The sequence below is a fragment of the Stomoxys calcitrans genome, chromosome 2 (genome assembly GCF_963082655.1).
Source record: "Stomoxys calcitrans chromosome 2, idStoCalc2.1, whole genome shotgun sequence".
Lineage (NCBI taxonomy): Eukaryota > Metazoa > Arthropoda > Insecta > Diptera > Muscidae > Stomoxys > Stomoxys calcitrans.
Window position 1 is genome coordinate 163,710,062 of NC_081553.1, and position 15,575 is coordinate 163,725,636.

At 37.4% G+C, this 15,575-nt stretch overlaps 1 protein-coding gene across 1 annotated transcript; it reads right to left on the reverse strand.

The window, feature by feature from the left end:
- Positions 1 to 1,495: 1,495 nt before the first annotated feature.
- Positions 1,496 to 15,323, reverse strand: LOC106084269 (uncharacterized). The gene is made up of 4 exons (XM_059362711.1): positions 14,189 to 15,323; positions 6,442 to 10,631; positions 1,928 to 2,089; positions 1,496 to 1,862 (listed from the first exon to the last, which is right to left on the reverse strand). Exons 1-4 carry the CDS (start codon positions 15,242 to 15,244, stop codon positions 1,652 to 1,654), a joined length of 5,619 nt encoding a protein of 1,872 aa, XP_059218694.1. The 5' UTR covers positions 15,245 to 15,323; the 3' UTR covers positions 1,496 to 1,651.
- Positions 15,324 to 15,575: the final 252 nt, after the last annotated feature.

Consider the following 15,575-nt stretch of genomic DNA (forward strand, 5'->3'; position numbering starts at 1 on the left):
GTGCAATGGGAGGCGGTTGTTCTCCAAGGACTACATTCACCCGGTAGCCATTTACCGCATCTGCTACCGTGTCTGCATGAATGTTGTCTAGACCTGCTTGATATACCGCTTGATCTAGAGGCTCTCTCTTGTATCGCTGAACCTCATGCTCTAGATCATGTAGATTAAGGCTTCTGGGCGGTGGATATCTATCCACAAGATGACAGCCCAAAACGTATTTGTAGTGGACAATATGGCTGAAGATTTAGTGGCAGATATCTTCAGATTTCTTGCAGGGAAATATGAGCCAAGTTCGTTGAGGTAGACGTTCAACCTATCGCAGATGTCAACAGTGGGTGGGGGTCTGATGCCATGATCGTACAATCGTCCGGGGGTGGAATGGAGGATAGGTAGAGGTTGAACAGTGCCCACCTTGGGGAACACCCTGTTTCACTCTACGGTGCTTCGACTTCTTTTCCCTAAATTCCACAAATGACTGGCGACCACGCAGATAATTCGTGACCCATCGTTTCAAGCCTGGCTGAAGGGACGTGTTGGCGATGTCCTCAAATAATTTGGCATGGCTGACCGTGTCGAATGCCTTCGATAGGTCCAGTGCTACGAGGACCGTCCTATCACATGGCCGGAGTTGATTGAAGCCACGGCAAATGTGTGCGGTGATGGCATGCAAAGCTGTTGTTGTGCTATGCAGTCTTCGAAATCCATGTTGATGCTCGGCGAATGGAAATTCTCCTACGAGGCTCGAGAGGGGTAATGCCTCAAGCGTCTTTGCCACTGGTGAGAGAAGGGAGATCGGTCTTTCCAGGCTTCGGTAGCGGTGTCACTCTGCCCATTTTCCAGACATCCGGAATTATAAGGGTGTTCAAAGACATATTGTGGACAGTAGTTATGTCTATATCGTGAGAAACGAGGCTATTACTGAAAGGAATTAAGAACAAGGCCAGTATAGCTGTTGGTATCATGACGGGACACATAGAACTACGAGCTCACTTATGTAAAATCTGTGCGGCAAGTGATAGCAGGTGTATGGCATGCGGGGAAGATGAGAGGTTGGCATTGCCATTGCCCGGCGAAAGCCGGTATTCTAACAGATACCGGCACTTGGGTGGGGACACAAAACCAGATATGAACCAACTTAGGGAAGTGGCATGGAAAACAAGGATTTTATAAGAAACACGGATTTCCTAACTTAGATGTTCTTTTTTGAGCTTACTTTTTTGTGATTAGATCGCACAACAAGCCTATTACTGGCTTAGATGTATGTCCATAGTGGCATTGAGCGGATTAATATCTGCACCCTCTTTTCAATCTAACCTAACCTACGGGATAAGAATCGATCTCTATTATTATAAAGTTAGAGCCATCTGTTTAGATTAAGGTGGTGGGACAATCAAAGAACCTTTCCACTAAAAGGTGAAGTGATACAATTCCGAAGAGGCAGCTAGACAGCAGTTTCAAACAATACTCCTTCATCCTTTAATATAGATTAAATTACTTTGAGAATAACAGGATAAACATGTATATTTTATAACATGATAATATTCTTTTAATTTATATATAATATAATACCGTAATTAATAATAAATTTTAAAAAGCATAAAAAAGATGTACGCAGTCTTATTTAGATATACATGTTTCATTCTTTACATCATCAGTTCACGAATTTAGGTGTAGTTTTCGGTGTTTTATCTCTAAGAAAATGTATGCTATCATTATTGATTAATGATAATATTGTTGATTTAAGCGTTAAAACTGACGCTAACTTGTATTTTAGGCTGACGGATGATACTAGTTCAACCATCTGAGCAATGTGCTCATCCATTTGCTTGGTAATTCTCTGTTGTTTGGCATAAATTTGAAAGCTGTAGAAATTAATAATAAAACTTAATATTCATACATTTTAGGAGATAAATGTTGAAGTTCTTACCCTTTTACTACGTTTTCGATGCAGTCATCTGTTATTTCGAGTTCTTGCAAAAATTCTTCCAAATATGTTTGTTTTGTTTGAATTATATATTGGGATAGCAACGCCTCAGACCAGTTGATATCATAACCATAGGCACGACTGAATATAAGTGCTTGAGGGACACTGGAATTATATAAAAAATTTAAAATTTAAACACTTTAAAGTCAGTCTATATATATATATATATATATATATATATATATATATATATATATATAAACCGGAGCCGCTCCTTCTTTTATGGAACAAAATTATCATTTCAGTATTTATTTTCGACAATAAAAGAGCTTTAAGTGACATACCATGCAACGAAAGTGGTTTATGTATATCGCTTGAATTAGAGTATAACAACATAAATGCCTTTATGTGAATCCCATATGATTGATCTATGAATTCGCTTGGAGGGTTAAGGGTCATTTAAGTTTGGATTTTACATCTACATTCTTAAAAGACTTTTTTAGAGGCCGATATTCCCATGGGGATCTACAACCTAATACCTTTCATTTGAGCCCCATATTGCAATGGTCCCCCATATAAAGGGTGATTTTTTTGAGGTTAGGATTTTCATGCATTAGTATTTGACAGATCACGTGGGATTTCAGACATGGTGTCAAAGAGAAAGATGCTCAGTATGCTTTGACATTTCATCATGAATAGACTTACTAACGAGCAACGCTTGCAAATCATTGAATTTTATTACCAAAATCAGTGTTCGGTTCGAAATGTGTCCATCAAGGACCAGTGTTTATTGAAGGCATGGTGAATTCATCGAGGTCGTAGTTCATTCCAAGACGAATTTGGTGATGGTCGTTCAAAATCAGTTTTTGTTCCAAACGCCATTAATGCTGTGCGCCAACTAATATTGCAAGATCGTCATTTGACCTATCGTGAGATAGAGACAACCTTAGGCTTTAGTGGGACTAGGATACATTTAATATTGCATGAAAATCTGACCATCAAAAAATTTTCGGTCGAAAGAAATGCTCAAAAAATACGAAACAACTGCATTTCTGAGCACTCAAAACATCGATTTGATGAGTCGTCCGCCGTATAGTGCTGACTTGGCACCGAATGACTTCTTCCGGTACGTAAAAAATAATATGAGAGGTTTCAACACCTGAAAAAGCGGTTGATGCGTTCAGAATTCATGTTTGGAGATACCTCAATCAGAGTAGCAAAAGTGCTTCTACAATTGGTTCAAACGCATGCAAAAGTGTATAAATCTCAACGGGGAATATTTTGAAAAAAAAAGAATAAAGCGATTTACGATGATTTGTTTTTTTTTTTGTGTTCTATAATCCTGAAATATAAAAGGCATTAAAATACTAGAATGAGTGAATTCAAACATAGGCCTTCGTGAGTAAAAAAATTGATATGACCAGATCTAGTTATATCTGGAGCAGAAAAAAATAAGATCTGATTAGATATAATTATATATGGTACTAGATAATTCTTTCTTACAGTAGATATAGTTATATTTGTTATATATAATTATATCCATATAAAGATATGGCCCCAGATATATTTTATGTTGTTGTAGCCACATTAGCATGTGGAGAAAACTATCTTCGTCCAGATCCCACAGGTGAGCAATCTCGTTTCGACAAATTAGTATTTTATTAAGTAAAAGTACAGATTTTATTATATTGATGTTTCTATAGATTTTATACCGAAAAGTACAATTACATGTGTAATCCTAATGTATCGTGTTTGAAATGTGTTAGTTTATTCGCACAATATAAGGTTGTTCAGTGTTACTTTTCAAAATTTTTTTTTCCATGTGCCGTTTTTGCAATGGACTCATATCTAATTCTTTGCGAAAACCGCCAATTCAACCCGGTGCTCGTACAGAAGGTCAAAACGTGGTCAACATTGAACAATCGCACATTTTTATAAAAAAATCCATAAAAGATAACTTCTTCTTTATCATCTATGAATCATCTATTTGTCTTTTCAATTAATTGCAAATGCAAATTTGTTACTTGGATGACACCTCTTTGAGGAGAAGTTTTCACTTGGCTTAATATTTCACAAATGTCATCAGTGTTAGGGAAGATGAAAGAAAGAAATAGCTTTATACCATATCTTTCAGCGTTGGAATAGAACAAAAGATGACTCTCAAACAAATTTCTGTAGCATTTTTCGTTTTGTTTAAAAATTCTACTTTTATGGATTCAATACTCTATTTCGGGAGATCGGTCTATATGGCAGCTATATCCAAATATGGTAATCTAGTCATTCCGTTTGTAAAACCTCGAAATATTGATCTAGGACCCCATAAAGTATATATATTTATGATCGTCTCGACATCCTAAGTCGATCTAGTCATGTCCATCCGTCTGTCGGTAGCGGTCGAACGCGTAAAGCTAGCCGCTTGAAATTTTGCACAGATACTTAATATTAATGCAGGTCGTTGGGGATTCAAATCGGTCAAGAACCTCATATAGTTCCCATAAAAACTGATCTTCCGATGTGACTTCTTGAGCCCCTGGAAGTTGTAATTTTTTTCCGATTTAGCTGAAATTTTGCAAATAGTGTTCTATTATGACTCTCGCCAAGTACGGTGCAAATCGGTCAAGAACATGATATAGCTCCTACGTAAACCGATCTCCCGATTTGACTTCTTAACCCATTACAAGCCGCGATTTTTATCCGATTTGGCTGAATTTTTGCATATAGTGTTCTGTTATGACTTTTAACAACTGTGACAAGTACGGTCGAAATCAGTTTATAACCAGATATAGCTCCCATGTTTTAGCGGAATCCATGGTGGTTGGTTCCCAAGGTTCGGCCCGGCCGAACTTAACACGATTTTACTTGTTATGGGCTCAATACTCTATTTCGGGAGATCGGTCTATACGGCATCACACATTCAACAAAAGTGCAACCCAGACACAAAGAGTAAGAGTAAACTTGAATTCATAACCACTTTCCAAGAGTAGACAAAAAATTAAGGAGTATTGACGAGAGCAAAAGACGATGCTGTTTGTTCTAAAAATACACCAAATGTATTTGTTTACTTTTAGCCACGCACATTAAAAACAAGAGTTGATATGGTCAGATCCAATTATATTTGGCATCAGATATAATTGGATCCGACAAATGGTTATATGTATTTGGATCTAATTGGATACAATTGGATCTTAAATCATAAACTTGAAAAAAAAAGAACATGGATCCTCTCGTTTGCTAGTCAGATGCGCTACCAACTCAGCCAACCACTAGTTTATAATGTGCGTGGCTGAATGTGGTCCAGATCCGACTGTATTTGGATATATCTTGGATATAGCGCGATATAGACCGATCTCCCGAAATAGCTTTTTAAACTTATTTGTCACATGTTCTGTGGCATATAAGGATAAGAAATGAGAAGTTAAGTATGAAAAATTAAATAAAATTACATATCAGAATTAATTTTTAGAGTAAGTTCCACAGAATTATGTCTTTTTTTTAATTTCGTCTTTAACGAATACTCTATCAAAACGGCGAAAATTGTATTAAAAATATGACGTTGGGAAAATTAACCTTAACTGAAACTTTCAAAATTTTATCTTTAGTAAAAAACCTTTTTCAGAAATTAAAATTTTGGGGATTGGGTAAGTTTTTTGAAAATTTTTTGGTAGGAATTTTTTTGTTGTGGCAACATTTATCTGTAGAAACCGGACCATAGCCAATGTTCAGAATTTGCGTTGTCCCACGGTGTTTCAGGATTCAATTTCAAAATTAAATATTTTATCATCACGGATTTCTAAATTTCAATACCAGTCAATAGCAAATATCTTAAAACTTAGGGAGCCAGAAATTTGACCAAAGTATTTGAGCTGTTGAAAACATACATTTACAGGAACATGACGCGAATCGCCAATACATGAAAATGTAGCTACAACAACAACACAATTAAATAGTACCAATGCTGAATAAAATCAGAACGAAGAACCAATAAAAACTCTTATGCTGAAACAATTAAATCTTTTAACGGTTTCGGTAAGATAAAGTTAACCAGCACAATATTCCTACTGGAGCCCTTGCTAGGTGTACGCTAATTACCCTGCCCTTCAACATAGTATGAACTGAATTCAGGAGAGTCATGCATTTAACACAAGTGATGTGTGGTCCCTGATTATAATAGAGCCAAACGTCTATGATTTTGGAATCAATCCCAATCCCATAGAAATTGAGCTGGAACTACCCTGGTCTACTGTGGAAGGTTAAATGAATTCTGATTGGTCGAAGCAAATTTGCCGAAATTTTTAAATGTTACGGCGAATTGAATTTTCTTCGCCTTGTTTACAAATTCTGACATATCAAGTTCCCAAAATAGATGCTTTGTTGTAGCAATTCGCTACAATTCGTCTTGATCCGACTAAAGTAAAGTTAGTTTTTACTTTGTTAATAAGCGATCAAAATGCAAACGTTTAGATTTATATTTTGTTTATATGACTATAAAATCTAATCTTAATTTCTAATACTCTTACCTCAATTTATCATTTACCAATGTCCTGAAGTGCTGTCCCGATTTCAGCTGAATTACACACAAACATAAATGATTGCTATTCGATGTTGGCGGATTCTCCAGACTCTTGTTAGCCAAGTCAATCTGCATTGCGGTCAATTCGGCTTTAGCGGCACTCTTCTGGGCTAGCCGGAGCTTATTATCAAGCAAATAATTCTCAGTTGCATGGACATAGTATTGTAGCGATTCTGATAGCTGATTTATAACGTCGGGAGTGCAGCGCAAATATCGTAGACCAGTAGCAGCACCACCATCGTCTGATATACTCATTGTATTATGGATATGATTCAAAATTTCTTCGGCATCTTGCTCCCACAATTCAGCCAAGTCTTTGTACATTAAAAAATGCAATGCAGCCAGTTTGAAAAGCTCCTTGCCTTGCTTGGGCGCGCAATATTCACGCAGATAGGCTAAAATGGCCTGCTTTAAACCAATGGTCTTTTCTTCGTCGAATTGTCCAAGCAATGATTCGAACTGCTCATTTGCGATGAGGGTATAAAAACAAAAGTACATCTCCCGATAGCGCCCAATACCAGTCAGCATTCTCACAATTAATGACCATGATTTTGCCTGGGCGAGAACGTTGTTCAAAGCTTTGGCACGACTTAGTACATTTGCTATGCCCTCCATCGAGCATTCGTGCACAAAAGCTTGATGGGCCTTGATCAATAGCTCAACGTAAATAATATTTTGCTTCTTATGAGAGAGCACCTGCGATGGGCGGCCTTGATTAGAATTAACGGAATTCAAATCATTAATTTCGCCATTGTTGCTAGGTAATCCATAGCGTGCTATTATATTGGCCAGATGTTGAAAATATATGTTTGCGTCATATGGCTTGTTGTCTTGATACCTGCGATAGATTTTCAGAGCATCGCAGTATTCTAGAAGACAAGCTCCAAGCTTAGTGCGGTCCGGGGTTAATTCAAGAAACAAATGCAAATCACGATCGATGTTGTGTCCCCATAAGTCAGCATTGCGAAATGGTGCTTTGGCATTCTGATCGGGACTAAATATATAGAAACGAGGTCTTACCACAGCTGTTGTGATTTCATAGGACAACAATTCAGCTATCTCCTTAGATTCCATATGGGTGGAGGTCAATATGTCGCTGACTACTAGCAAACGATGGAGGCAACCTTCTTCAGCTATACTTTGAAGCAACACATGTACGTCTTTGGTGCGTAACACGTCCGTATAGTCTTTATCCAAGTACATGGCGGCACGGTAACAGCTTATTATGCGCTTCGCCAAATTTACCCCATATTTAAGTTTTGATGCTATTCCCTGCAAAACTGCCAGGGTTTCTTGTTTCTCTTTTGAAGGAATCTCCTCGAATTCCAATGTTGAACAGCTATCAGATAAATAACCGGCAACGCCACCAGGAACGGAACATAGGGTTCTTCTTGTAAATTTTGAAAAAGAGGAACGTTCAGTTTCGCCCAGCAATTGACGCTCGTCTGCCGACATACAATAAATAGATGACATCGATTCAGCTAAGGCCATACAAAACACAATAAAACGCAAATCCAAAGGTCTTATATCGAAAAGCTCTTGTAGCCGCAAGGCCTCAACAATGTCACCCTCCTCCAATAAACGATGCAAAAGAGACTCCAGTCGTTTCCTATGCGAATCTTTAAGTTCATGTTTATTGCTTATATTTAGATCGTCAATGCCGGCCAGTTCTTTAAGTTCCAAAAAGGTTTTATATAACACTCTTCTCTCATATAACATGATTTCTTCGAAATATTCGGAATGATACAATGGTAGGGAAGCCAATACTTCAGAATCATCCTCAAGGCACAGATAGTTAACAATCATATCGTATTCGATTTGATCGCGATCAAATGATTCATTAGGAAATAAATGATGATGCTTGATGACATTTAGTGCCTTTTGTAAGACATAGTAACGCGATTTGAAGGCACCTGTTGGCAAATGAGACGAGGCATACAGCAGAAAGTTTACAAGAGTTTCGGGCGGCAATGAATGCGAAGACACTTCATGTTCATACTGTTCGAATGGAAAATGATAGTCATCAAATGTGGCAGCAGACGGAACAGCTAACTGCATCTCTAATGATGTAACCCATTTGCTGTAGATAATATCACTTATCGGTTTGTGAAGCAAGGCGGCCAAGCGTAAAGCTACATCGTACTCTTTGGCAGCTAGAACACAACCAAGAATTCGCTCATATTCCTTTACATCATCCTCCTCATTCGTCAATAGTTGTACAAAGTTAATGGGAAAACGTTGTGCTGCGCCATTTATGGTCATTAGAATATCGCAAAAATGCTTTAACAAGCAAAAGTCCATTTGACCCGTTATATCACTTAATCCCGATTTACAAACACAAGCTAAAAATTGTAACTGATCGAAAGCAGATTCAAAGTTATTCTGAATATGTAAAAGCAATGTGCGAATGGTGCGTTTCATCAATTTTTCACGTTGTGGCCATGAACAAAGCGGCAATCGGATCTCCTCATTGCTCCAGGCTAAACAATATAAACGCATTTCATGAACGGTGTCATCACCGAATTCATTTCGCATGGACATATGCAGGAAACGAAACAGGTGGATTAAAGCATTGTTAGGGTAGAACAATTGAAAACTTCTAACTATTGATGAGATTTGACTTTGCACCACTAGATAATCAAATAGATTCCAGGGAAATTCTTGAGATCCATTATCAACGGCAAGCCGTGCAAGGCTATTCCACTGCTCAGTAGTGACCACTAACCACACCAGCCAACACCAATCTAGAATCGTGTTTTTTTCTTCTATACTACTAACAGATGCTGCTAATAGTGCCATTATTGGCAAAGACTGTTCAACCGCAGTGCTCAAAAATTTTATAACAGTTGAGGCTTCGCGATGTTCTGAGCACTTGTACTTCTGCATGATTTCCAAAAATTTATTCATATTTTCGATTTGTTCATTGTCGGCGTTCGAGTTCATATTTAGCAGAATTAAGGCAAAAATATCAGGTCCTCCATTAGTGCAATTGACTACAAAATTATTTTGATTTGTGACAGAACTACATTCTGCACCAACTGGCATTTCATTTCCCGATGCCACGGAGGAAGTCATTGTTTCAATTGACGTATTTGTGCCACGTTTCTCATCCTTTTTTGTTTTACTTGATTGGATTTGACGTTTTGTTAGACTGGAGCGTCGCTTTAAGACATTTCCCTCCGTGCTTGCGCCACTAAACGACAAGGCCCTTAATAAATGATCACCAATAGTGAATATATTAAAATACTTAACCATGTATTTTATTTGTTCCAAAGGTATTTCAAAGTAATGCCAAAGAACCAACAAATGCCAGTAATCATTGTTAGCGGCGTAATGTTGCATTGCCAACGAGTTAATGCTCCTGCTTGGAGAACGGTTAAGAATAGATGATTTGCACGTCATTATTGCATTATACAAGTTTAAAGGGAATCTGCCTGTGTCATCAGCATCAGCCTTTGACAACTGTTTCATTAATAAACGCTCGCCTTCTGTTACCACATATGCAATGTCCCTATGGCCCGATGGTAAGACGGAATCATTCTTTTGCAAATATTTTTTTAACTTAAGAATACACCTCAGCTGTTGGGTATCGAAACCCAAAACTTCGCAAAACGCTATGCAGTGACTTATTACATCGTAATCGGAAATTTGAGTTTGTAGGGCCACTTCATAGACACTTTCACATGTTGTAAACAAATGGGTTTTAGTTATTTGGGAGTAGCTTTGCAATTGCTCGATAAGCATCAGATATACAGCATATGTACTTCTATTTTGCTTTATGTAGTGTACAAAGTTAAGATAATGATTTTTTCTGTTACCATCATCCGCAAGCATGGCCTTTTTAAAACCCTTGGAATCTTTATTCAAACGATTTATGTCGATTGCCAAAAATTTGTTCAGCAAGTCGGAAATTCTCGGCAAATTGTGTTGCATGAGAGTAGAGTTGCTTTCGTTGTATTGATGCGGTGTTATTTTTAAATATTTTAATGATTTTAGCATTCCAGATGTTATCGCGCATTGCAGATTAACAAGAGACGGTTGATTTGCAAGAAACTCAAAAAACGTTGCCAAAAGGCAATTGTTCGCCTCTTCTCTGCCATTAAGTGCTTCAATGTAAATTGTGGTCGCGAAATTTATCTAAAATGAAATTAATAAAAATAAGTATAGCAAATGTATTGACGAAGAAAAAAGGATAAGCAAAACTTAGCAAATAGGATTAAATTTGGCTATGCGCATTCAAAATCATGTGTTTTTGGTTGGCATTTACTCAGGCCTAATTACCAAACCAATGGTTGCCCAACTGATTTATTTATTTATTGCAGTCTAAGCAGTAGTCTATGAGGAATTGCAGTTCAATAGACTGCATTGAATACATTTATTAGTAGGCAACCGTGGGTGGTTTTATTTGTTTATTAATAAAATCTCCATTAGGATTTTAAATTAAAATATTTTCAAAAATTTGGTCGAAGGGTTAACCGAATTGCTGTTTCTGGGATTCCATCTCTTCAGTCGAAATCTTCGGCAAATAGTCATTCCAATCACGGAATAGCTGTGAGCACCGCACAGCCTGGAACTTTAATGTCCGATCTATGTAGCATTCATCGCTGTCACGAGAAGCTTAGACGCGAGCTACCGGGCGCGTCCATAAGTTGCGGATAGTGGAATGCTCCATACGGAGGAGCTGCAACGGCAGCCGCGGACAATCAGCGGTATCGAGCGAAGAGTCTCAGTGAGAGACCGGGCGGCACCGGCTCTTGGATAAATACTGAGTGACTATGATGCTTGATATGATAAGGAGAGTTAAATCGGTTAACAAATGACCACATTATTTCAATGGAAGCAAAAGGCTTTGTCCCTACGCCAAAAAAAATATGCTTCAAATTTAGAGACGATCGAATGAAAATTGCGACCTGTAGTTCGTAGCAGTGTGTAGTACACTGAGGCGACAGCCCTTACCCGTAAAGGAACTCATCGGGTCAATCCGGTACGTACAATGTTGCTGTTTTCAAAATTCAAGCTGTTGCTGTTTTTAAATTCAAGCCCGAGGTATTTTTGTCTTTTATTTAAATTATTGATCATAATAGTGCTTTTGCTACTTTATTTGCCAAAAGAAGAGAGCAGGAAAATTAAAGAATTTGGTAATTGGGATCTTGTAAATTTCTACTAGAGGTTTTTTCCTCAGCAGAAATTTGCAACATCTAACAGCTGTTTTATGAAACCCAGCAAAGGAATCGAGTGACATAAAGAAAAAAAGTTGTTGTTTTATTAAAAAAGATCACACTTATATACAATTTAATTGGAAACTACAAAAATTTTAATTAGAATCGCAATTGAAAAAAGTTCAGATTCAATTAAAAAAAATCATTGAATCAAATAATTTTTTAATTAAAAATGTCCTAAATTTTAATCAGGATCGTAATTAAAAAAACTGGATCCAATTAACAAATTATTTATTCAATTAAAAAAATATGGATTCAATTAATTTTTTAATTGAAAACATTTTTATTTTCAATAAAATTTTTAATTGAAAAAAAATTCGTATTTTTTTCTGTGTCGAAAGTCGGCAATTTTTTATAGCAAATCAAAAATCCAACAAAAATATTCTTAGGATTGAAATTTCGGGAAACCATTTGATTGTCTTGTTGCACTTGATGGTATTTATATTAAAAAAATTAATTAATGGCGATAAGCCTATATTAAGAATTTTTTTTATTTTGTTATAAAACCACGTTGGCTTAAGAAATAAAAAGAATTTTTTTTAATTTAAAAAAAAATGATGTTAAAAAATTAAAAAAAAAAGCATTAGCACTTAGCTCAGAGTCGGTGCGAAAAAATCTTCCCGGGGTCGAGTAAAAGTTGTTCGACTCTGCAGCCGAGGTTGTAGCCACATTTGCGTAAGTGGATGTAGCGATCCTCGTCAAACTCCAACGTAAGCAAGCACGTTCCGGTCCTTGGGTCCGATATCGATATCGCTGATTGTCCGCGACTGCAATTGGGCGCCCGCTACGTTTTGATGCTCTTGGTAGCTCCCAGTTGAGCTTTTCGTTATGACGATGAACAAAAAACACACAAATCGGAGCTCACAGTATCAAACCCTGTGGTGCTCATGCCATAGCTGTATTTTATTGTTGTTGTCCACCGAGACAGCAGCCCTTGCCAATGAAGGATTCCATCGGGTCAATCCGGTGCGTAAAACCGGCTGCCATGGGATTGGACTGTATTTTGTATGTACTTCTGAAAATGGTTTGCCACCCAAGAAACAAATTTAAGTCATGGCGAGAAACATATTTTGCCATAGCAATTTATTTCCTGTCGTATAACATTGTTTGAAACTTTGGAATAAATTGTACCTCATTTTGTGAAGAAAATTGTGACTTGGTTTTTGTTGTAATTTTTAAATTTCATAAAAAAAACCTTTAAACGAGAAATTTCACTCCCGCTTACGTACGACCATTTCATGTTTACCCACGCTCGCACCAACGAAATAAACTTTTTAATCAGGCACGACTCATAAGAAAATCACAACTCACTACACAGTGGCACTGGTTATTACATTTTAAGCCGCCTGCAAGTTGTACACATCGTGTGATTTAATATGACAAATAGACAAAACGTACATAATGTCATGACTATACTGACTCGTTTTGCTTATGCTGTTTTGGAACGAACATCTCAACGGTTCGCAGCAGTTGAGGAACTCCGTATAGAGCATTCCACGATCCGCAACCTGTGGGTTTCCGCAACCATCGAATACAATTTTGTACTCCCTGCACGGGATAGCCTGTAACCTAAGAGAAGCTAAACCTGTAAGAGAAGCTAAATTGTTATCTACCGGGCGCGTCCACAGGTTGCGGATAGTAGAAAGCTCCATACGGAGTAGCTATTATTGGCGCCTTTGAATAGCTTATGGCTACCTTGTTCCCGCGGCGATCGGTCCAGAAACTTGACGAGAATCGCCACCTCCACATGAAAATGTGGGTACAATAACAATTTTGGACTGGAATTTAGCCACTACAGCTGATTTGTACTGATTGTGGTATTACGGTATTTACAAATCAAATCCATAAATTCTAAGGATTTTTATATTTTTTCGGTAATAAACCCTATAGGATTTTAACTCCTTTACTCCGGGGTGATATAGCTACGAGCGACTGAAAACATTTACCTCCCCCGCCATTCCAGAGAAGTTCTGACTCAATTACGATCCGGCAGATGCAGTTGCCTCAACTCCTACAGGGCAAGGATTGATGACGACGTGCAGGATGTATGTCCGATTGTGACCACGTCACATGTTTAACTACCCAGCCAGACCCACTCGACTCAGACCCCAATCCCTCCGAACCCCATCTTAGTCACAGAGTTCCTGGATGTAGATACTCAACAGAATCAAGCAGACGGAAGATAGAACACAACACATTACTACAACAACGAGTGTACACATAGTGTGAGTACAGACTCTTGCTTAACTACAGTGTGCCTTTGATACTCGATATGACAGAATTCATTCAATAGATGAGCTAGCACGTTCTATAATACCGTTTGCCGGGGTTATATGACTCGCTATAACCCCGGCAAACGGTATTATAGAACGTGCTAGCTCATCTATTGAATGAATTCTAGGATTGCTACAGAACATAACCCTTTTGTCTTTAATAAGAAATAGCTGGTACATACTAAAAAATTGATTTACGAACCTTTTTAAACCCTTCCAAGTTTTCCAGAGAAAATGTTTTAAGAGTAAGCAATAGTTTTATTAACAAGCCGGTATTGCTCTCTTCTTCAGCCAATTCTTCAAGTTGTCTGGCAGGAACAAAATCTTTTAGAAGCAGATAGAAAAATTCTCTCTCAAATATGAAACGTCCAAAATGAAAAGTTTTTATAGTACTTCGATTAACATCCACACTATTGGTAATACAGACACGTCGAAGTACAATTTCTATGTTATCACGTTCATCGGGAAAAAAGAATCCTTCTGCTGCAAAGAAATTACGGAGAACCTCGTCTCTGTTGTTTTTTAGAGCAGAGAGTGCGTGTTCGTACATTTCTGATTCTATTGGCCATTGACTATATTTTCTTTCCAAGGCCGAAACCTCTGAGGCAAATATGTTAGTTGCATTGTTTCTATGCACTTGTTTACACCAAAGTATAATCTGTTGATCCTGGTTTGATTCTACCAGGAAATTCCACATTATAAATTTATTTATTTCACATAATAAGCTTTCATCTCCAGTCTCGAAGTACAATTCAATCATGATATGATGAAGGGTGGCAGTGTCCATGCCCATAATTGATTCCATATTTACACGCCTTAAGTGTTGCTTCAATCGAGACATTATCTTTTCGGAGCATTTAATCTTTTGCAGTAGTTCCCAATAGAATCGTAGTTCCTGAATATCTTTTTCAAACCCATGGGGGTCTTTTTTTCGCAAGTGTTCCATGAGCAACTCACGTAGTTCTGGATCAGTGCACTCACAAGCAAACTGATAATAGAAATATTTAACATCCCTTTGAACATTACGCAGGACTGTCTCCGCCTTACACACTAGACGTTCGTTTAAAAGTCTCTTCACATAGGTCTGGACGATATCGTGAAAAAAAACCTCGTACTCATTTACAGACATTTTTCTTTTTTGGGCCCAGTAAGATATGCACAGGTTTATGTGCTCGCCTTTGGTAGCCACTTCCTTTATAAGGGCTAGTTCACTGATTCCTGACCATGATTTAAATATTTTATCACGTTCGTTAGCCATATTAAAATTTACATTAAGTTGAAATTGAAGACTGTTTCAAACAAAGAAATAAAAACAAATAAAAAATAAAACTGATAAGAACTGGGATCTAAAATCGGTTAATCGATTAATCGACTTTTTATGAAAAGTCGAAGTCGACTTTCACTGATTAAAAAAGTCAAATAATCGACTTTAAAGTCGAAAAGTGAAAAAAGTCGAACAGAGTCAAAGCAAAAAAATTGAAAAAAGTCATAAAAAGTAGGAAAAGTCGAAATGGATTTAGTTTCAAGTCGACTGCTTCGACTATTTTTAGCTTGGTTACAATTATTACAAAATTGATCTTTACAGGGAC